This window comes from Desmodus rotundus, chromosome 9 (genome assembly GCF_022682495.2).
Source record: "Desmodus rotundus isolate HL8 chromosome 9, HLdesRot8A.1, whole genome shotgun sequence".
Taxonomy (NCBI): Eukaryota; Metazoa; Chordata; class Mammalia; order Chiroptera; family Phyllostomidae; genus Desmodus; species Desmodus rotundus.
In genome coordinates this window covers 105,863,814-105,886,157 of record NC_071395.1, presented here as the reverse complement: position 1 = coordinate 105,886,157, position 22,344 = coordinate 105,863,814, and the positions used below count along the sequence as shown (strand labels likewise).

The 22,344-nt window shown below is 57.6% G+C and overlaps 2 protein-coding genes across 2 annotated transcripts; both read left to right on the top strand.

The window, feature by feature from the left end:
• The first annotated feature begins 94 nt into the window (after positions 1–94).
• HCRT (hypocretin neuropeptide precursor) lies at positions 95–2,458 on the top strand. Its single transcript, XM_045189924.2, has 3 exons — positions 95–503; positions 969–1,147; positions 1,999–2,458. Exons 2-3 carry the CDS (start codon positions 1,127–1,129, stop codon positions 2,368–2,370), a joined length of 393 nt encoding a protein of 130 aa, XP_045045859.2. The 5' UTR covers positions 95–503; positions 969–1,126; the 3' UTR covers positions 2,371–2,458.
• A 2,212-nt stretch (positions 2,459–4,670) lies between these two features.
• KCNH4 (potassium voltage-gated channel subfamily H member 4) lies at positions 4,671–21,075 on the top strand. Its single transcript, XM_053912079.1, has 16 exons — positions 4,671–4,926; positions 6,832–7,065; positions 7,372–7,518; positions 7,644–7,771; positions 8,585–8,828; positions 9,171–9,328; positions 12,167–12,374; positions 13,431–13,625; positions 14,032–14,231; positions 15,841–16,090; positions 16,629–16,873; positions 17,484–17,522; positions 17,717–18,072; positions 18,339–18,445; positions 19,074–19,147; positions 20,383–21,075. The coding sequence occupies exons 1-16, from the start codon at positions 4,851–4,853 to the stop codon at positions 20,776–20,778; spliced, it is 3,057 nt and encodes a 1,018-aa protein (XP_053768054.1). The 5' UTR covers positions 4,671–4,850; the 3' UTR covers positions 20,779–21,075.
• Positions 21,076–22,344: the final 1,269 nt, after the last annotated feature.

Genomic DNA, 22,344 nt, shown 5'->3' with positions numbered 1-22,344 from the left:
GAGGGGCCTTGCTTGCCTGTCCAGCCACCTCTCTTCTCTGAGGGAAGCCACAGCCATGAGGACCACACCTCACTACCCCACATGGGTTAAGCACTGTCACCTCTAGGTTTTTGCTCAAGGTGTCCCTTCAGCAGCATGCCTCCTCCCCTGCACTTACTGGGTAGAAATCTTTTCATAGAAGGCCTTTCCAGAGTCCTTTCTCCCACTGAGCTACCATACAGGCCAGGTCACACCCCCACCTGGACTTTGGACCTTGAAAACTGAGCAGGTCCCATGCACACCATGGCTCCATAGCCCAGTGCAGGCCTGACGCAGAGCAGGGGCTCGGTAGACAGTGCCCTGAATAAGAGAGACTGCAGCATGGTGGCCCCCTCCCTGCTGACAGTGGGATGGACCCCACCTGTCCCCTCCGGCAAGAAAGCTAGTGAGGTCCAAGGATAACTACACCAGGCACTTGTCACCCCACTGCCCAGGATGGGTTGTCAAGGTTTTCCATCTTGGAGGTTAGTGGAAGGAAGGGGCTGAGGGAAGGGAAGGCCAGCTGAGAAGCCTTTTTCCATAGAGGAAGGCGGCCCTGGAGCCTGACAGACCCCAGGGGCAGAGACGAGGAGCGGAGGGAAGGAGGCCCGCTGCCTGGGTGCCCTCCCTGCCCCTGCACACCCTGTGGATAGGTTCATGACTGCCTCCTCTCCTGGCCCTCATTAGCAGCCGACCCTCCCCACATTGTCCCCAGCCAGCACCCCAGTCAAGGCCTCTTTTGTGCTCCCAGATTCCTGGGTGCAAGGTGGCCTCATTAGTGCTCGGAAACCGCCCCATCTCCAAGGAGCAGGCAGACAGACAAGGGGGGCACCAGAGGCACAGCGATCCAGCTCCAGCCTCTGGGTGCCTTGGCGGCCATTCCTTGGGCCCAGCCTGGAGACGGCCCCCGGCGTGAGGCTAATCTTAGACTTGCCTTTGTCTGGCCCCAGAGTGGATGCGAGTGCCTGTCTCTCCCCCGCCACCTCAGAGCACTATAAACCCCAGGCCTCCAGGAGCAGGTAACAGTTGACAGCCTCAGAGTTCCTAGCTATCCGGACCACTGCAGACGACACCATTCCCTGCTACTCCATTCTGAGCTCCAGACACCATGAGCTCTCCCTCCACAAAGGTAAAGGCCTCCTCCAGGGGTGGAGGGGACGCATCATACCAGGGGGCAATGAGAGTGCTTGCTCAGGGGCTGGGAGAGAGGCTGGAGGTGTCTCCTGTCTTGGTCTTCTCCTGTGTAGGCTCTGAGGTAAGGAGGGGACTGGGTGGACCCTTGGCGGAGAACCTGCCTTGGTTAACATTTGATTGTACCCTGTTCTGCTAAGAGCTCCTGTTTATTGAGCACTTACTATTCACCAGGTGCTGTGTTTGCACCTGTCATCTCTTTTTATCCTCCCAGCAGCTCTGCACAGCAGGAATTGGTTAACACCCAATTCACAAGTGAGGAGGCTGTACCTCTGAGGGTAGGGAACTGGCCCAAAGCCCAGTTCGGTGTCCCCTGCAAAGGAGCAGGCACACAGGCAGCTTGGGTCCTGCTAGTCCTTGATTTGCACGGGTTTGCCACTGTGGGTAGGAGGAGAGGGACTAAATAGGGCCTGTTTCCCTGAGCGTCCGAACTTCCGGTGCAGACAGACTCAGACACACCTGTTTTTATGTGGAGTGGTAAGCGCTCTAAAGGGGGTACAGCGAATTAAGGACACGCAGAGGAAACAGGGATTCCTTCTGCTCAGGGGGTCTCGAAAGGCCTCCTGGAGGAGATGTTGTGCTGAGACTTGAAGGATGAGCAGGTAAAAGGCCAGCTGAGATCCTCTCCAACCCTCACACACATTGCCAAGAAGCAGGAAAAACGGAGGGACAGCGAGGGAGGGGCGCAGGCCAGGAGGGGGCGCGCAACCATCAGGGCAGGGCCTGGGTGGAATGACTGGAAGCGGGCGCGGCAGGAAGACCCACAGCGTCGGGTCTCCACCTCCCTAGGTCTCCTGGGTCGCCGTGACGCTGCTGCTGCTGCTACTGTTACCGCCCGCGCTGCTGTCGCCGGGGGCAGCGGCGCAGCCCCTGCCCGACTGCTGCCGCCAGAAGACGTGCTCCTGCCGCCTCTATGAGCTGCTGCACGGCGCGGGCAATCACGCGGCCGGCATCCTCACGCTGGGCAAGCGGCGGCCTGGTGCCCCAGGCCTACAGGGCCGGCTGCAGCGCCTCCTGCAAGCCAACGGCAACCACGCAGCCGGCATCCTGACCATGGGCCGCCGCGCCGGCGCAGAGCCAGCGCCGCGCCCCTGCCCCGGGCACCGCTGTCCCGCGGCGGCCGTCTCCTCTGTTGCTCCTGGGGGACGGTCTGGGGTCTGAGCCCGTGCCTAGGCTATGACCTGGCCCTGCCCTCTCCCCTCCGCTCTCCCGGTGTCAACCCCCAGAAAAAAAGCCTAATAAAGACGAGTTTCCGTTAATGTGGCTGGTCTCTCTGAGGTTCCTGTGTTGTGGAGTCCCGCCCTCCAGGGGGCGTAAGAGTCTTGCGAACTATAAAGAGCCCGAGAGCCTAGAAGCCCGGCTCTGGGACACCTCAGCTTGGGCGTCGTTGAATACGGAACACTCCTGCATGGGGAGCCCCGAGAGCAAGGATACATGCAAGGTCTTGGGGTGCGGAAAAAATCGCAGGTGTGCATGCTTGGATGGGAGGATGCGGGACACGTCTCTCGCTCGATGCTCTGCTGTAGCCGGCCTTTACGGTCAGACAGGAGAGGGAGGGGAGTGAGAAAGGCTGCCCAGAGGAGTCCCCGTGGGAAGGGTTGGGGGTAGAGCCTGTGGAGAAGGTAGGGAATATGAGGTTCAACATGAATCATCCAGAGTGGCTGCAGCGTGGGGTAGAGAGTGTGGGGAGAGGTGAGGCACGGGAGGGGAGGCGGTTAGGTCGTGCAGCCCGGATTGTGAACACCTTTACAAGTCATCAGACTTTGCACTTTATTCTGTAGGTAGCTGGAAGTCACGGAGTTCTTATGCAGAGATGGGGCAAGGTTTTCCTGCAACTTTAGTGGAACACGCCAGTTACGGGTTGAATTGTGCCCCCTCCCCAAATTCATATGTTGATGTTCTAATCCCCGGCACTTCTGAATGTGACCTTATGTGGAGGGTCATTGCAGCTATAATTAGTTAAGATGAGGTCACATTGGAGTGGAGGCAGAGTTCTTATACAAGGGGGGAATTTAGTCACAGAAATGCACATAGGGAGAATCCATGTGAACATAAAGGCAGAGGTGGGTGATGCGTCTACAAGCCAAAGATTGCAGCAACCCACCAGGAGCTGGAACAGAGGGATGGAACAGGTTCTCCCTCACAGCTTTCAAAAGGAACCAACCCTGCCATTACCTTGAGCTTGCTAGCCTCCGGAACTGTGAGACAATACATTTTTGTTGTTTAAGTACCCAGTCTGCGGCACTCTGTTACAGGAGCCCTAGAAGCTAATATAGCACCCCAAAGTAGAGCCACAGAAAGATGTGACACTTTAAAGCAATCTAACATCCCAGATATGCTGGGTTCAAACTCTCTTGCCCGTGCCCTCTCCGAGACCATCTTTCCGCTCTCACTGGCTTTCACTGTTTTGTTCCCAGAAGCAGTCACCTAAGCCTCCAGGCTCAGCTGCCCCAGTAATTTTCTGCTTCTGTGGTGAAAAAGTCCTTTGTCTGTTCTCACCTGGGTCCTTCTTACTGATGTACTGGTTAAGTCTCAGAGAAGATGGAATTCAAAGTCCACCAGCGCACGGGAGATTTGCAAACTGATTCTGTCCACCTTGAAACTATCTTTCTCTGCCCCAGAGTTGCTGCCAGCCTCTCCTCCACCTGCATGGCAGCAGAGAGAAGGAGGGTTAAATCAAGACAGTAGGAAGAGTGAGAATAGAGAGAAAATTGCTCTCCAACACACTTATTTTGTGCCAATGACATGCATTATGATATTAAATTCTCACAACCACATGAGGTAAAAATTATTCGCTCCATTTTACAGATGAGAAAAGTGAGGCTTGGAGAGGCCAATCCACACATTTTGTAAATGGCAGAGCTAGGATTCTACCCGGTGGACTCCAAAGCTCTTTTCATCCACCCTGCTAGATTCACAGACAGAATTTGCCAGTGTGCCCACCGCAAGCTGAAGTATAGGTGTTACCTATGAGGGTTAAGCAGTGTATTCTAGAAGTTGAGTTCCCAGCCTCGTCTATCCCCAACCAGCAAAACCAGCCTCTTTAACCCTTACTGTCTTACAATGGAACGCAGGGTTCTGAGGATGCTGCAAAACGGTCCAACTCCAGAGGGCAGGCAGCACTGTGAACCAGATACCATTCCCAGCGTGGGCGGAGAGTAGGGAAGCCCGTGGGGCGGAGCCACAAAAGGAGCCAAGGAACCACGCTTGGGGGCGTGGCCACCCGGGAAGAGGCGTACCTGGCACTCAAGCCCCGCCCCACCTCTTCGAACCTCTTCTCCCGGTAGGCGTGTCCCGAATTCTCTCCGCCAGAGACTCGCGTGGGCCGCTCCCCTTCCCAAGGAGGACCGCAGAGAGAGGTGCGGGTGTCGCTGGTGGCCCCTCCCCGTGTGGGGCCACGTGGCGGGCGCGGGCCGACCCCGGGGGAAAGAATCTGGCCCGTGGGGAAAAGAACCACCGAGGCGGCGCCGAGCCCAGGCGAAAGCTGCGGGGTTCGGAGCAGAGAGGCGGCGGCGGTTAGAGAGAGGGTAGGAGGCAGGCGGGCGCATGGGGCGCCCCGGCCCCGCCGGCAGCGCGCCCCCTTGGGCCCCGCCGAGCTGAACGCCCCCCACCGCCGAGCCTCGAACTCGCGCCCCGAGGCCATGCCGGTCATGAAGGGGTTGCTGGCCCCACAAAACACCTTCCTGGACACGATCGCCACCCGCTTCGACGGCACGCGTGAGTGGGGCCGAGGCTGGGGCCGGGGGTTCGAGCTGGGCGCCAAGAACGGGCCAGCTTGGGTCTTCCGGATGTGGTGAGACCGGAGGCGAGAAGGAGAGTGGAGCTGAGGGTCTAGGAACTTCCGAAGCCGCGGTAAAGGAACAGCGCTGGCAGCGCTCTGCGAGGCGAGGCGGGGAGAGAGCCCAGAGTGCCGGGGGCCTAGATAACAGGTGTGACTGGAGGCGTGGAAGTCTCTTTGTGCGGCAAAACGGAACGAGAGGCCTCGGGAGCGTCCCACTCCGGGGCAGAGCTCGGCCAGGGGCGTGTGGGGCGGTATCCGAGACGCCGAGGTCGGACGTTGCAGTCCCACGCTCCGGAGTCCACGCCCAGACGGCTCCAGCATCCCCTTCCCCCAGGAAAAGATAGAGGGAGGGAGGCAGAGAAGATCGACTTCGGCAGGACCTGGTTTAGATTCAGGTCATGCACCCCAAGATCGTGGCGCGGCTGTGTCTGAGGGAGATGAGGCAGGAGAGGAGGGGTGGTCTGCGTGAGGAAGGGAACTCCCTGCTCGCCCACCCCAGCTTGGGTTCCAGGTTCAGCACCTTGGACAGCCACACTCCTCCCTCCCCGCCTCTTCTCCCTCCCATCCCTTTTCCTACTTTGCAGCCTAGAGATCGCTGCCTGCCCCTCTCGGGCACCCTCTCTGTGAGGGGCGTGGGGGGGGGGGTGCCACCCTGCGCGGGGGCGGGGGAAGCGGTACCCGAGGGCGGAAACTGAGCTGCGGGGGGGACCTACCCTCCTCCCCACCCTTCCTCCACACCCGCCTCCCTTGTTTCCATAGCGCCCATCACCGGGGCAACGGGCTCTGGGACTGAAGAAGGAAGCTGCTGCTGCCCAGGACCCAGCACCTCCCAGGCACCCTCCGTGTCCCCATCAGCCACCCCATCCTCATACAGTCACCCTTCCTAGCGTCCCGGGCCTGGTTCTGTCTCGGGCCCCTTCCCTCAGCTGAGACTGTCCCTGGGTGTCCCATAGAGTCCCCCTGTGGCCTCCCACCCATTGGAACTGGAGGGAGCTAACTTGGGTCTTGCTGCTAGGGTTGCTGGAGCCACAACTTCACTGCCTGGTCCTGCCAGACTTTGAGCACTGGGGACAGGCTACCTGAAATTAGCTAAAGAGATGCTAAAAAGACCTTTCTTGGAAGTCAGGGAATGAGGACACTACTCATTACTCTATCCCTCCTCCCACAAAGGAGATTAATGAGTTTGGGTCATCTCTGTCTTTTAGCTTCCTATCAGCAAAATGGGTGTGATATCAACAGAATCTCTGCCCTGTCCACTCTCGAATAGGATGACAGGGCAGGGGCTATGCTTTGAAAACTGTGCCGGTGTGGGGGTCTCATTTCACCTTCTCAGTGCAGCACTGACTGTGTTACCAGATGTTCTCCCCAGGTAACTCCTCTAGCCCTCAAAACCACTGTGTGAGGAAGATATATTACCCCCCACTTTGCAGCTGAGGAAGCTGAGCCACAGAGGAGTTCGTTACCTGCCCAAGGTCACACCGTCAGTAAGCAGCAGAGGTGGGGTGCTGAGTCCATGCCCTAACTCCCTGTGCTATGCTGCCTCCCACAGCAAGGGCTCACTAGCTTGAAGGCAGGTGAATCAACCACATGAATTCTTAGGGTTCCTTCTCCGATCCCCTAGTAGTCCCTTGTCCCAGTTCCAGGCCACCCTTAGGTCCTTTTCCTTTGCTCTATCTCTTCTTAACTCTGAGAATATTCCAAAAGGAGATCCAGGAATCACATGGAAGCCTGAGAAGCTTCTGACTCTGTCGCCTCTCACCACAGCTTGGGGGAGGTACAACTCTCCTAGAAGCTGAGACCCCTCCTGGCCTTGACCTGATCTTGACCTCTTCTTCCCACAGACAGCAACTTCCTGCTGGCCAATGCACAGGGCCCAAGGGGCTTTCCCATCGTCTACTGCTCGGACGGCTTCTGCGAGCTCACAGGTTACGGCCGCACCGAGGTCATGCAGAAAACGTGCAGCTGCCGTTTCCTCTATGGTCCAGAGACCAGTGAGCCAGCCCTGCAGAGGCTTCACAAGGCCCTGGAGGGCCAGCAGGAGCACAGGGCTGAAATCTGCTTCTACCGGAAGGATGGTGAGGGGCCTGGCCTGCCTGCAGCCCTGCCCAGACCCCAGGCTTTACCCAGAGTCCACTTGGCACAGTGGAAGCCTGGGTGCTGGTCCTCACACTGCCACAAGCTGACTGTGTGACACTGAGTGCATCCCTGACCCTCTCTGGGCCTTGGTTCTCCCATCTGGAAGGTGAAGGAGTTGGCTGACATATCTGGAGTTCTTTCCAGCTCTGAACTTTTGCCAAACCCTTAAACGATGCCCAGGAACCAGAGGGGTTAGGGATGCCATGGGCTGCTCACCCTCCCCCTCCATCTCTCCATACCTACAGGCTCGGCCTTTTGGTGCCTCCTGGACATGATGCCCATCAAGAATGAGATGGGGGAAGTTGTGCTTTTCCTCTTTTCCTTCAAGGACATCACTCAGAGTGGAGGCCCAGGTCTTGGCCCCTCAGGAAGCCATGGGGACAGTAATCATGGTAACTGCAAGTCTGGGGAGAAGACGAGAATGGTCAGAGGCCCTAGCCCAAGGTCACACAAGACCTCTCCCTACCCAGCCTTATAGGTTGTGCTCCCACTTATCTCCATACCTTCTTCCCAATAGAAAACTCCCTTGGCAGGAGGGGAGCCAGATCAAGACTTCGATTCGCCAAGAGACAGAGCCGTACTGCCCTACACAGACTGACCGGCCACTTTGGCCGCCGGGGCCAGGGAAGCCTGAAAACCAATAATGTGAGTCCTGTCTCCACCCCAGCATCTCCCAGCTGTGATGCTGAGGCACCCTGCTACTGTCCCCCTGTTTCCCTGTCTGTCTGGTCTCCCTCCAGTGACTCGTTTGCCCATTTCTCACGTCCAGTTTGGCTCTGTCCCAGGTCCCCCCACGTCTCCTTCCATCCCCATCTCCCTTGCATCCCTGTGATTCACATTACTCTGCTCAGGAGTTATCACAGGCTGGGGCTCTAGCAGCAACTATAGCATCTACCTCTGGCTGATAAGGTTACCCTGTTGGAAGGGGGATGAAATCACAAGCTGTTTCCTAGGGAGAAAGCCCCCACGGGGGGCCTCACACCTCACCCTGTGCACTACTCCTAGGACCCTGATAAAGCTACAGGATTGAGTTCCAACCCTCTGTGCAGTCCCCTAGGGCTATAGGGAAAGGGGTGTTGTGCCAGCCTCCCCTCACTCCTAGACACACTGATCCTCCACTGGGCCCCCAGAACCCAAGAGGAACTTGAGGGAGAAGTTAGTGACCCCTCAAGCCAGGGCATGTGCCTGATTTGTCATCATATCCTCAGGCAGGGTGAAGGTCATGCCTTAAAACACCCCCCAGAAAACAGGACTGATTCGAAAGGAGCCCTGAGCAGTAGGTTGGCAGAGGAAGGGTCAGGTGCCAGACCTCGGAACCCTCTCCTGCACTTTCTGCTCTCCTCGTGGCTGTGTTTGCAGTGCCCACTCTCCCTTTCCCCCATTCCCTGCCTCTCCCTCCCCCAGCCTTGGCTCTGCTTGCCTCCAAGTGTCCCCAGCCACCACCTCTCTCCCCCTTAGAACGTGTTTGAGCCAAAGCCATCGGTGCCCGAGTACAAGGTGGCCTCCGTGGAGGGGTCCCGCTGCCTCCTCCTCCACTACAGCGTCCCCAAGGCCGTCTGGGATGGCCTCATCCTCCTCGCCACCTTCTACGTTGCAGTCACCGTCCCCTACAACGTCTGCTTCTCGGGCGATGACGACACCCCCATCACTTCCCGGCACACCCTTGTCAGCGACATCACCGTGGAGATGCTCTTCATCCTGGGTTAGAGCCTCTGCCCCACATACCCTGGTGCGGGGGCTGAAGGGACCCACTCAGTCCAGCCTCGCCCTATTCTGGGCTGCAGGACCCAGTCACTCAGAGCCCATTGATTTCTGGGTTTTTAAGTCATAACGGTCCATGTGCCCTGATTCATGATCCCTGCAGCCTTCTGCCTCTAGGCCTCGCCTCCTTAAGGGCCAGCCAAAAGCCCAATTGGTCCTCCCCATTCCTGCCTCTACGTCCATCCGGGTTTCTAAGGCTTGCTCCCAGCTTACCCAGTTCCTTGGCCCCGTGGCCTGAGTTTCTAGGCCAAGACACCCTAGTAACAGCCTCCTGCATCCCCAGACATCATCCTGAACTTCCGCACGACCTACGTGTCCCAGTCAGGCCAAGTGGTCTCTGCCCCTCGTTCCATCGGCCTCCACTACCTGGCCACCTGGTTCTTCGTCGACCTTATCGCTGCTCTGCCTTTTGACTTGCTTTACGTCTTCAACATCACCGTGGTGAGTGACCCCCGTCCCACCAGGCAGCCTAACCTCCCAGCTTCAGCAGAGCTTCTCCTATTAAGGGAGTGACTCCAGACTCACACTCAGTCCTTCCTATCCCTTCATCGCGAATACTTGTCAGAAATCTGCTATGGGTAGAGCCCTGCGTTAGGAGCTGAGAAGGTTCTGAGAGGGTCCATGCTCTTGGGGAGCTGAGCTCGCAGACTCTGAGGGAAGCCGAGACAAATGAAAAGCTAAGTAGGGCTACCGAGGCGGCGTTGGCCTGATGCCGAGTGAGTGGTACTTTGTATTTTTATTCAACAAATAACGGATGAGCATTGTGCTGTCTGCGAAGCACTGTGTAGGGCATGGTCAGTGCGGGGGAAAGGAACAAGGATGCAGCCTCCAAGCAGCCGAGCTGCTGAGAGTCAGGACCGCTGACGGGGACAATAGGCACAGAAGAGGCGACTGAAATGGAAGACTGGGCCCAGTTATTGTGTGTGGGGGCCGCGCACGGGGCTAGCTGACCTTGGAGTTCCAGGCTGGAACATGGGCATGCATAGAAATGATCACAAATCTAGCCAGTGCCGGGGAGGCCAGAGCACCCCTGTTGGGCAGAGGCGAGGGTGGCCTGGGAAGGGTTCATGAGAGGTGAGAGTAGAGCTAGACTGTAGAGAAAGAGTAGGATTTGGCTGGCAGGAGAGAGAGCATTTGTGGGGGGGAGCGTGCAAACCCAGACCAGGAGGGAGAGGATGTCGGGTGGGTTTGGAGGTAGGGCGGTAAGACCTGTGTCCTCGCAGATCCCTAGGGACTGCATAGAAGTGCCCTTGAGTGGTCAGCTCTGCACCCGGCCAGTAGATAGTAGGTCTTCTTGGGTCCAGGGGGAGGGAATCCCACCCTTGGTCCCCAGACCCCCTTGGTTTTGGTTGGGGAAGTGGAGAGCAGTTTCCTCGTGCGCGCCTCTCTCTGCCACACTTAGCTATAGCAGGAAACCACCTACACGCAGCCAGATTTAACTAGCCGCCAACGAGCTGTGGGCCTCTTCTCCTGGCTGTGTACAAGTGTGTGCATGCTCCCACACACATGCGTGTGTGTGTCTGCCCCGAGGCCCTGGCCCTTCCAGGCATAGCTCCCAACCCTTCCCCATCCCCTGTGCCCACCAGGCTGTGTCCGCTGGGCAGACCGCTGTCCCTGGGGAGAGGGAGAACTGCAGAGAGCCCCTTCTCCCCGCTCCCAGGCAGTGCCCCCTCCTCTGGTCCCTTCAGGAGCACCTTACAGTTTACTAAGTTTTTACACACATTGTCACTCAGGAACCTTGCAATAACCCTTCAGGGCAGATTCTCTGGTCCCTCTTTTTCAGAGGTGGATACTGAGGTTCAGAGATGTTAAGTGGCTTGCCAAAGGTCACACAGCTAGCAGTGTCATGCAGAAGACTGGGACGAGGTCTCCAGTCTCCTAGTCTAGTATTCTTTCCAACACAGTACCCCGCTTCCCAGGAAACCAGGGCACCTGAGTGGATGGTCTGGTATATGGGGAGGCGAGGGGCAGTGCTGGGGCTGGAAGGAAGTGGGGCCAGGAGGCAGGGCCAGGAGGCACCGGCAGAGCTGTGGGATTGAAGGAGCTGGGCCTGGGGCAATCTGGTCAGAGGAGAGGAGGGCCCCAAAGGAATAGAGCCCAGGGACAGGTGACTGAGGGAAGCCCTGAAGGACTAGGAAGGTCAGGAACTCTGGGAACTGGAGGCAGGCATTAAGCCCTGGAGAAGGTCCATATGGGGGACTCAGGGCCATCTCCTTCACCTAAAATGAGATAAAATGGCAAGAGGTGGCTCAGGAGCTGTGTAGGGCCAGGGATATCAAGGATGCTCTTGGAGACCCCAGGAAGGACAGTGAAGGGCCTTCATACCAGGTTATCCACACTGCCCCAGAGCGCCCAGCCCCGGTAGTGAGAAGGTAAACCCTCACCTGCTCCTCCTCCCCGAGCCCGGAAGAGCTAACCCAAGCTTTAATAACCACAATGAAAACAGTTGTGGTGGCAATGACAGCTAACGTTTACAGGACCCTTACTAGGCGCCACACTAGCTCCATCAGCCCCCATGCACCCCACGAGTGCTGAGATCTCGAAGCCCCCTTAGTCCCTGCTGTCCCTCCTTAACATGTCGGCATGACCCTCTCGTCTGCAGCTGGCCCACAAAGGAAAAGGTCCCTAAGCCTTCCCTAGTCCTTGCCTGTCCCCACTCTACCATGTGTCTCTCCATTGTGAGGGTGACTCCCACCACAATTGCCGTTGTCACTAATGACCAACTCTTGTCCACAGTTGATTGTGCCTAGGACACTAGGGACCTCGTGCATGGGCCAGAGGTCGTTCTGTCTATTCCCCTGCTTTCAGCCAGGACTTACTCTTTCACAGCCCACGGTGCTAAAAGGCCGCATGCCACCAAACGGACTTTGGGTGTCAGCCTACTTGGGCTGACTTTGGTGTCAGCTCTATGGTTTCCTTGGTCTGTGTCCTTGAGCAAGCCACTAATCTCTTTTAGTTTACTCATCTGTAAATTGGGAGCAATGATGATAATTGGGCTGAAGGCATAATTGTTTTATGAGGATTACAACTACCTAGCCCAGTCCCAACACATAGGAAGTACTTACTGTTAGCCATTATTAGTTTTAGTTGTATTCTCCCTCCCCACCTGCCCCCTGCATTTCCTGGCCACTTTCTGAGGACAACGGAGATGTTCTTCCTGCTGTAGCTCCCCCTGGCTCCAGGATGTGGGATGGCAAGGTGCTGGGGAGGGACATGGAAGGGGCTCGGAGGCTCTGGGGCGCTGTGCCTCTGACAGCCTCCCCCGCCACACTGCTGCAGACATCGCTGGTGCAGCTGCTGAAGACAGTGCGGCTGCTGCGGCTGCTGCGGCTGCTGCAGAAGCTGGAGCGGTACTCGCAGTGCAGCGCCGTGGTGCTCACACTGCTCATGTCCGTCTTCGCGCTCCTCGCCCACTGGATGGCCTGTGTCTGGTATGTCATCGGGCGCCGGGAGATGGAGGCCAAGGACCCGCTGCTATGGGACATCGGTGAGCCACTGACCCCAGGCTTTCACTGACCACCCACCCACCTGCCCTGCCACTCAGGCACCCAAGCCGATGCCTCCGCCAGCACCCACACCCCCACCCACATTCCTCTATTAATCCAATCAACATGCATTGAGCTCCTTCCAGATCAATCACCAGAATACTGATTTGAAGACAAGGACTTTGCCTTGGGGGAACCTCAAAGCCTAGTAGAGGAGCAAGACTGGTGATAGAAAATCAAAATACAGTGTGAGACACACTCTAGTGGTAGGGAGGGTGTTTGGGGCAAAGGGACCAGTACCCCTCCCTGGCCCCTTCTGGTGGCTCCTACTGCCGTCAAAATAGAGTCCACACTCAGTGCACACCCTGTGTACGGCGGCAGCCCGCTCTATCGCCTGCCAGCTTCTCTGCATCCCATGCCCCCTGTGCTGCAGCCGCGCTGGCCTCCCTCCAGCTCCCAAGTTGTACTACTTTCTCACTGTGGGCCTTGAACATGCCTTCCCTCTGGAGTCCTTTCCCTTTTGTCTTCCCTCCCTTCATCTAGTGACTTGTCTATTCCTTGCAGGCTCAGCTAAAACACTCTGTCCTAAGAGAGTCTTTCAGGAGCCATATTCCTCTCTCCCATCCCGTTGTGTTGGGCCTCCCTAACCCAGTGTGACTCCTAAGATACCCTCTAGTTCCCTGTTAACAGCCTACCTCCCACCTGTAATGATTTATTTCATGTCTCTTTTTGCCTCCAGACTGTAATTTCCACCAGGGCTGGGTCAAGTTCCAGCACCCCATACACAGGAGGTACTCAACAAACTATGAGAGAGTGCCAGAGACCCCTAAACAGGCAGCAGTGTAGGGCGTTGGTAGCCTTGGACTGCAGCTATAACCGATTCACAGGAGGGAGGCCCAGGCCAAAGCTGCCCCTCACATTTCCTGTGCCAGCCCATGCAAACTTCCCCTTACCTCTATAAATACTTGACCAAAGTCAAGCACAAGCAGGTCAGGGAAACCCAGTTCTCCACCACTGGTGCAGCTAGGGCTCCTTGCATCCCTTCCCCCTCCCCCCAGGCTGGTTGCATGAGCTGGGCAAGCGGCTGGAGATGCCCTATGTCAACGGCTCCACGGGCGGTCCGTCGCGGCGCAGTGCCTACATTGCGGCGCTTTACTTCACGCTAAGCAGCCTCACCAGCGTGGGCTTTGGCAACGTGTGCGCCAACACGGACGCCGAGAAGATCTTCTCCATCTGCACGATGCTCATAGGCGGTGAGACCAGGCCTACCAAGCCCCGGGGTGGCCCTGCTAAGCCCAGCGTGCAGATAGGGAAATCAGGGCCCAGAGAAGGCCATCCAGACAGCCAGCCCTGCATTCATTCATAGAGCTGTCCTCTGCACCTACTACGTGCTGGCCCCCTGGGATGCCACTGACAGGCGTGCCTCTCGCTAAGGGCATGGGAAACGCCCATTCATGACCTATTTGGGGAGAGGGGCATGAGAAAAGCATCAGGTCTGACCCCTCTCAGGGGACCACTTTCTATTCCTCTCCCCAAGCCAGCACGTGGCAGTCCATTGGCTCTCCTGCCCTTCCCCAGGAACCCAGAACCCCGTCCAGGGCTGGGTGGGTTTGGGAGCTGGTGCCCACCCTAACCTGCTGCCCGCCGCCCACGCTGCAGCACTGATGCACGCGGTGGTGTTCGGCAACGTGACGGCCATCATCCAGCGCATGTACTCGCGCCGCTCGCTCTACCACAGCCGCATGAAGGACCTCAAGGACTTCATCCGCGTGCATCGCCTGCCGCGGCCGCTCAAGCAGCGCATGCTGGAGTACTTCCAGACCACGTGGGCCGTCAACGGCGGCATCGACGCCAACGAGGTAGGGTGCTGGGGTTCCTGGTCTGCACCCCGTGGCGGTGCAATGAGGCAGGGGGCCCAGGCTCTCTGGGTTTGCAATGGAGGCACAGGGGGTCCTAGGCGGTGAGGTGGTGTTCGTAAGGGCACACACCCATCCAAATCCACATCCCTGTCCTGTGCGCTAGAATTTGGGAGCCAAAAGGGAGCTCAGGCCTTAGCTAATGCCACACTCCCTTAAGGCAACTTTTCCCCCAGCACCTGCTGTGGACCAGCCTCTGTGCTGGACACAGGGAGCTCCGAAGTGATCCCACTCAGCTCTTTTCCCCCAGGGAGATGCCAGTCTGGCAAATAAACCACACAGTGAACAGGACTCTGCTGTAGGGGCGCATGTGCCACTTGGCATCCTCACTGTGTCTGGGCCTAGAGGGGTCAGGGAAAGTGGCATAGGAGACGGGTCACCGTGAAAGACAATCAGGAAATTGGCCTTCTATCAGAAGGCCCGTCCTGACAGAAAGAGCAATACGAACTCAGGCCTGACAATGCTGACGCAAAAGAACAGGGTGACTTCAGGGAACCAAAAGGGTTCCAGGAGCCTTCAGGACCTGAGGTGGAAGCACTGGGGGCGGGGGGCTGGGGGTGGAGAGGGAGAGAGTGCAAGAGGCTGGGGGGCTGGCCCAGCTCATAGATGGCCTTGACTTTAGACTTTATACTCCAAAATGTTCAGGCTGGGGAGTGGCCTGGGGATCTGGGAGGTATTCCTGAGAGCAGGCACCATGGGACTCGGAGGTCCTGGGTGCAGGAGAGGGGCTGAGTGACCCCCAGGGCTCCAGCCTGGGGGAGGGGGTGTGGTTGGGACAGGACAGGAGGAAGGCTGTACTTCAGGGTGAAAATGAGGGTCCAAAGTGGGGCCGTGATGAGGGCATGGTGCCCATGGGAGGTCCAGGCACAGTGTGCCCCACAGTTAGTTGAAAATATGGGTCTGGACCCTGGGGTGCAGCTCCGGGCCCACAGGGAGTGTGGAAGTCATGGAGCTGGGTGCCGTGACGCAGGGAGAGCGTGGCAAGTTAGAAGAGAGCCAAGAGGTAGGCTGAGGATGAGGAGGCTGGGGAGGCAATGGGGACAAGAGAGAGGTCAGCAAGCCACAGTGGCCAAAGGGCTCCATAACATGAGGATGGAACAGTGCATAGTAAGTTTGGCTCCTAGGGGGTTGCTGGTAATATTCAAGGTCTAGTGTGACCCTGCCACGTACAGACAGCCCAGGGAGAGGAAGTGGTTTGCTCAAGGTCCACAGGGATTTAGGAGCAGAGCTGACTTCCAGTTTTAGGCTGACCCACGAGGGATGGTCCTTGCATTTGCGGGGTTGAGTGACCAGGACGTGTGTGAGTGACCAGTGTGTGTAACCACGGTCCGTGGGCAGACAGGACAAAATCTAGTCTCCACCCCAGCAGTAGGGGCCACACACAAGTAAAATGGAGGTTAGACAAAAGAAGTCTTCTGGAAAGTCAGGAATGGGTAACTTCAAAGCAAAGGGCAAGTTCCAGCTATCTCCTTGGTCACAGCTCAGCACATTTGCAGAAATCAAGTAGCAGCTGCAGCGGGGGTGGCCAGAATGACCTATGGCCCTTGTGCAGTTGCTGCGTGACTTCCCCGATGAGCTGCGAGCCGACATCGCTATGCACCTGAACCGGGAGATCCTGCAGCTGCCGCTGTTTGGAGCAGCGAGCAGGGGCTGCCTGCGGGCCCTCTCCCTGCACATCAAGACCTCATTCTGCGCTCCGGGCGAGTACCTGCTGCGCCGCGGGGACGCCCTGCAGGCCCACTACTATGTCTGCTCAGGCTCACTTGAGGTGCTGCGTGACAACATGGTGCTGGCCATCCTGGGTGAGGATCGCACCGCCACCGACCACTTACGATGGACCCTTCCCCCAGAGGCCCTGGGAGCAGCAAGAATCTAGGGACTGGGACACTCCCCATGTTTAGCTGGAATTCCTGCTGAGGAGCACTCTTTCTTGGTCCCTTCTCCCTACTACTGCCCCCTTTTGACTTTCCCCTCAAGCTCGCCCCTAATCCCTTGGCCATCCCTTAACCCATCGACCCTTCCTCAGTTGGCTCTTCACCGTTGACCTTCAACTCCATCAACCTTTACCCTTTCACTGACCCCTCGGGCCATTCTTTATTGATCGTTCCTCCAACCTACTGACATCCCTCATTGACCGTCTCCCAACTTCACCAGTCATTCGGCACTGACCTTTTCCCAATTCCACTGATCGCGTCCATCAGTTCCATTGATTGGACGCCTCTGGCCATCCTTCGAACAAACACACTGACCACCCCTCAAATCCATTGACTAGGTATATCCTCTTGGTCCCTCAGCCCCAGCTGGCTGGCCCCAGCTCACTGTCCCCTCCCTTACCCACAGGGAAGGGAGACTTGATCGGGGCAGATACCACTGAGCCAGGGCAGGAGCCTGGGTCAGGAGCGGGCCCAACCTGCGTGCTGAAGACCAGCGCTGACGTGAAGGCACTGACCTACTGCGGCCTGCAGCGGCTGAGCAGCCGAGGGCTGGCTGAGGTCCTGAAGCTCTATCCTGAGTACGGGGCTGCCTTCCGCGCTGGCCTGCCCCGGGACCTGACCTTCAACCTGCGCCAGGGCTCCGACACTAATGTATGTAAACACCCTCTGGCCTCCGTCTCCTCTGAGGTTCCTTCCTTTAAAGCAGACCTCCCCCAGCCCCAGAGAGACCCTCAGGCATTGCCTTACACCCTGAAAACATCCTCTCTCAACCCCAGGCAACCCCATGCATTGCCCCTTCCATCTTAGCACCTTCCTACCCCACTGGCCCTCCTCCTCTGGCCGTCACCCCACCCATGGACCGTCTCTCACCGCCTTTACTGCTGACTCTGCTGACCCATCATCTCCTGTTGGCCATCCCTCTCCTTCACTTCAGACTCCCCAAAGTGCCTGCACTTTGGAAACAATCCCCCTCACATCCAGTCCCTCTCTGGCCTGGGTGCCATCCCCCGGGGCTTCCTCACTCACCAAAGGTTTCCTGAGCCTGTTTTGGTTTAAGTCTATAGGTTACACCTTAGGCCTTTGTCTTTTGCTTACTTCCCCTCAGGATTTCTCTGAGTCGGAGTTAGAAGTACCTCTGACTCAAATCCACAAAAAGACCCCATATTCTCAAACCCCAAAGCAGTGATGGGTGGGACTAGGAGGTGTTGTACTAATGGAGTGGGAAGGGGTGAGTAAGCTGAACCCCCTCTGTCCCCAGCAGGGCCTCAGCCGCTTTTCACGATCCCCTCGGCTCTCTCAGGTAACAGTCCCTTCCTGGGTGGAGTTGAGGTTGCATGGCAGAGAAGTTGGGGGGGGGGGCACCTTTCCTTTGCTCCTCTGCTGCAGGAAGAAGGGAGAGGGAATGGGGAGCATCATCTGCCAGTAAAGACTGTTGCTTAGTGATGAGGCCTGTTGTTCACCGTCCTGCCACATCAGCTGCCCCTCTGCCCACAGCCCCACTCGGAAAGCCTCGGCTCCTCCTCAGACAAGACCCTGCCATCCGTCACAGAGGCCGACGCCGGGGCTGAGCCTGGAGGTGGTCCCAGGCCCCGCAGGCCCCTCCTGCTGCCCAACCTTAGCCCAGCCCGGCCCCGCGGCTCCCTGGTCAGCCTTTTGGGTGACGAGCTGCCCCCATTCTCCTCGGCCCTTATCTCTTCCCCTTCCCTGTCCCCATCTCCATCTCCTGCCCTGGCTGGCCGGGGCCACAGCCCGTCCTCTCATGGCCCCACCAGGGGCTCTGCTGCCAGGAAGCACCCCCAGCTTCTTATCCCCCCACTGGGAACATGTGGACCTTCGGACCTCAGTCCCCGGTGAGACACCAGCCGCCCCTGCCTTCCCCACACCACTGCTGGCTTCCAGAACCTTCTCTGGGCTCTCTCTCCCCAGTGCTCCTCTCCGTCTCTGCCCCATGTGCCCACCGTGCCCTTCCTGATCCACCACAGCTTGCAACCCCATGCCGCCCCCGACTGTTGCTCCTCCCCAGCTCCCTGGCACTGCTGCCCATTCACCCTCTGCTTGCTGTGCTCTGGCCCTTACCCTGTCCCCGTGGGATTGATGGCCACTGCCCCTGTCCCAGGATAGTGGATGGCATTGAGGACTCTGGCAGCTCAGCTGAGGTCCCGACATTCCAGTTCAGCAGGAGGCCTGAGCATCCTACACCCTGCTCTCAGGCCCCTCCTACAGGTAAGGGCCAGCAATGGACTCAACTCATAGTCAGCCATTCATCTGCCATTCACTCATTCATTCAGCCACGTATGCATCCCACGTGTAGTAAGCGCCTGTCACGTGCCGGGTGCTGTGCTCAGAATGCACAGATAGACCAGAGCCGGCCCACATTCCTAGTGATCTCCCAGTCTAAAGGGGGGGACACCTGTGTACTCAGATAAACGATTCCGGAACAGCGTGCTGAGTACCACAACTGAGACCAGAACAGGGCTCTGAGGTAGGAAAGGAGAGCTCCCCTAGCTGTCCCCTCCTAGAGGAGGGGACTCTTGAGTTGGGTCTTAAAACCCAGGGAGGAGTTTGAGGGGTGGAGTAAGACAGGCGTTGAAATGCAAAAAGGCACGACAAGAGCGTGTTACGTTCCGATATCAAAAAGAAGATCCATGCCTAGAAGCCAGAGGGATGGGCGGCCTACGGAAACCATAGGGCCTCAAAACCAGCCTGAGAGTTTGGTTTCCCCATCATGCTGACCCCAGAGCTTCCTCTCCTCTTGTCCTCTGCCTCCCCAGCGACAGGAAGGGGCTCAGCGCAAGCTCTAGACTTATGCCGCCTGCGCTCACTGCATCCCTTCACCCCACTCTGTCTGCAGGGACCAGGCGCAGCCAGGAACTGGCCACAGGGGCTGAGGAAGTGAAGGAAAAGGTCTGCAGGCTGAACCAGGAGGTGGGTTGGGGCTGGCTCCTCCTCTCCCACCTTGGAGAGTGTCATTTTGGGATCAGAGGCATGCCTTATACAAAAGCATTTCAGGATTTGAAAGCCAGAGTCCTGAATTTAAATATTCACACCAGCTAGTTGAGCTTAGGCAAGTCCCACAACCTGTCTGAGCTTCAATTCCTTCATCAAAAAAGGGGGGAAATGATCTATCTTCCAGAGTCCTTGTGAGGATGCTGTGATAGTGCGTGCATGCCCGGGCTGGGCCCTGCACACATGAAGTGCTCAGCGATCACTGCTTCCTCTCTTTCCCAGCTGGCCTAGGCTGTGCAGCCTGGAAAGGGGGCCTCCTCCCTGCCCCACTGTGGGATGCTCTCCTGCACCCAATGCCCCCAACCAAGTCACAGTGCTCCAGGCCTTTCCCTTACTTCAGCCCTGGGAAGTGAGTGCTAAGCAAATGTGGGGGCAGAGGACAGAGAGGCCGAGAGGCCTTGAGCCTTGGGCCCCCATGTCTGAATCCTGGTCAGGAAGAGCCCAGATGCTGTATGCGGAGACTCTGCCTCTGCCTCTGCCTCCTCCCAAGGGATCTCAGAGCTGTCACCACTGCGAAGCAGGGCCCAGCCCTTGGGATCAGCCTTCCCTCCAGATAAACATCAAGCTTCCCAAGGGAGCACCTAGGGGGAGGGGCAAGGCCTGGGGCTGGGGGCGGGGCCCTGCCCAAGTTCTGCAGGATTGAGGGCCAGTCCTGCCTCTGCTCACAGTTCTAGGCCAGCGGCTCCACGCCTGAGTGTCTACCGGCATCTGGAAAGGCTGGTAAAATGTAGCCTCCTGGGTCTCTCTCAATTTGGAGTGTCTGGAGTCCAGAAATCTGCATTTTTATAAGCTTCTCAGTTGCTTCTGTACTCCCTGAAATTTGAACACTTGACCTTGTGTGATGGGATCACCCGGCAGTGAGGCTACATCTGTTGTTTCAAAGCCACGCAACCTCCTTAAGCACATTTTTGTGCATCTTGTAAAAGTGGGGTGTCGGGGAGGATGGCAATGGCTGTGGTCACTAACCTTTTTTTGGAAAGGTCTGGGGTATTTACATGTAGACCAAATAGCCCCTTCCTTGCTTTCCTCTCAGGGTGGCCACGAGCAGAGAGTGGTTATGAAAGGACTTCGTAAGCTGCGGGGGCTGGAGGGGAGGGGTGCACCCAGGAGGGTAGTAGTGACACCTGGGAAACAACTCCCTGTGTTTCCAACAGATCTCCCGCCTCAACCAGGAAGTGTCTCAGCTCAGCCAGGAGCTCCGGCACATGATGGGCCTGCTGCAGGCCAGGCTGGGTCCTCCAGGCCACCCATCAGCCTCGGCATGGCCCTCGGATCCTCCGTGCCTCCAGCCGAGGCCTCCATGCATCTCTCCTCATCTATGGGGACCACCGCCTCGCCTCCAGGATACTACTCTCGCTGAGGTCCACTGCCCAGCCACCACGGGGAAAGCACAGATGAGGGCTGCCCCCCACAACCTGAGACCCTGCGTGTTGTCCCCCTACCCCTCAGAGCCTGACCCTCTGGGACCCTCCCCAATGCCAGAGGCCGCACTCCAGACCCCAAGTCTCATGAGACAAAGCTTCCGGTCCAGGTCAGACACATTCCACTGACCCTGGCCCCGGGCCCAGGCCTGTCTGGGGTGGGCATTGCCACCTGCCATCAGGGAAAGGCTGGGCCCGTGGCCTCCCGCCTCGGGTCAGCAGCCACCAGCTGGTCTGGTTGGCTCTGGATTCTAAGAACTTTTTCACAAAGCCTGGTCACTTCTGACCCTCTTTCCTTTTCCAAACCTCCTATCCTCTCTGGGAGGGGAGCCACCTGAGGCCATGGAACCCGACAGGCATGACAGTGAACGCAGTGCCCACTGGGCTGGGCAAATGAGACGTCCTGCCTTCTCCCCAGGACCTGGAGGCAGGTAGAGATGGGGAAGCAGGAGGGGCGGGCGGTGGCCGGAGGTGGGGGGGAGGACCCCAGATGCAGCCCGGGAAGAGTGAGGCAACAGCAGGCAGGATCTTGGTGTCTAGAGCCGGAGGGATATACAGCAGGTTCCAGGGCAGAGATAGCGTAGTGATATTGTGAGGTCTTCTGTCCCAGCCCCTGCAGCTCTGCTGGAAACCTTGAGAGTAATGTTGCTCATTACTCTGTAGAGTAACCTATTCTCCAAATCTAGAGGGCTAGATTTGAGATCCTGGCTGGCATTTGAGCAACCCAAGACTCCTTAGGCCTCCTATGAGCCCAAGCTGGAGGGGCTCTCAGCATCCCACAGCCCACACAGGAAATAAACTGATAACCCCCAGATAGGTATTCCTGGGCTCTCAGCATTTCTTTAAAATAGAAATGAGTTGCCAACATCAAAAATCAGGGGAGGACACATAAAAACCCAGATATCCCAGGCTCTCTAAAAACTTGTGGGAGATCTGGTGATCCTGAGCCAATATTCCACCTGGCGATAATCAGCTGGTGTTGGGTGCCCCGTCCTCTTTAGATGGGACTGAACTCTCCCCTCTTCACAGCCCCAGTGTTTCTTGACCATCTCCTGATAGCCCGCTGCCTTCCCTCATTTGAGTTGTTTGGTCTGTGTGGGGTTTTGAGTTTGCACTCCTTGCCTTAGAGTGTGCTCCCAGGCTCCTATGTCCCAGGGGGAGCTTTGGGGGCCGGCAATGTCTATTTCTATGGGCCTGTCAACATCTTTATCTCTCTCTGCAGGCCGCCACCGAAGGTGGTCTCTTCTGTTGTCAGCAACTTGAAACAGTTCCAGCAGCACTCCCCGTCCCTCCCCTGCCTCCAGACATCAGCCAAGCCTGTTCTGCCCTTTTCCAACACGGTCTTACTCAGGGCCCTGCCTTCTCACAAACTCACCCCAGTCTCCAGCTCTCCTTTACCACTCAACACCCTGGGCTCACTTTTGGATAGGAAATAAACTATTTATTTTTGTAGTTGTTGTCTCTGGCTGTTTCTAGAGGTTGGCTGGAGAGCCCCAGGGCTTTGGAGGAGCCCGCACTGCAGCCACTCCCCCACCATACCCCAGGGCCCTGTTGCTGTCTCTAGAAAGGGGAGAAGCGCCAGCCAATTCACTTGGCACCACATTCACGCCAGCAGAGGCCCCAAGGATGAGGCAGAAACCTTAATGAGTCACTATGGGCCATTATACCCCCTCCTCTCTCTGCCCCAGTCACAAC

Excerpts from the sequence above, each read along its gene's own strand:
- HCRT (XM_045189924.2), top strand. The coding sequence starts at position 1,127 with ATGAGCTCTCCCTCCACAAAG. Across the intron at positions 1,148-1,998 it reads TGAGCTCTCCCTCCACAAAG|GTCTCCTGGGTCGCCGTGAC; the intron begins GTAAAGGCCTCC and ends CCACCTCCCTAG.
- KCNH4 (XM_053912079.1), top strand. The coding sequence starts at position 4,851 with ATGCCGGTCATGAAGGGGTTGCTGGCCCCACAAAACACCTTCCTGGAC. Across the intron at positions 4,927-6,831 it reads CACCCGCTTCGACGGCACGC|ACAGCAACTTCCTGCTGGCC; the intron begins GTGAGTGGGGCC and ends TTCTTCCCACAG. Across the intron at positions 14,232-15,840 it reads GCGGCATCGACGCCAACGAG|TTGCTGCGTGACTTCCCCGA; the intron begins GTAGGGTGCTGG and ends GCCCTTGTGCAG.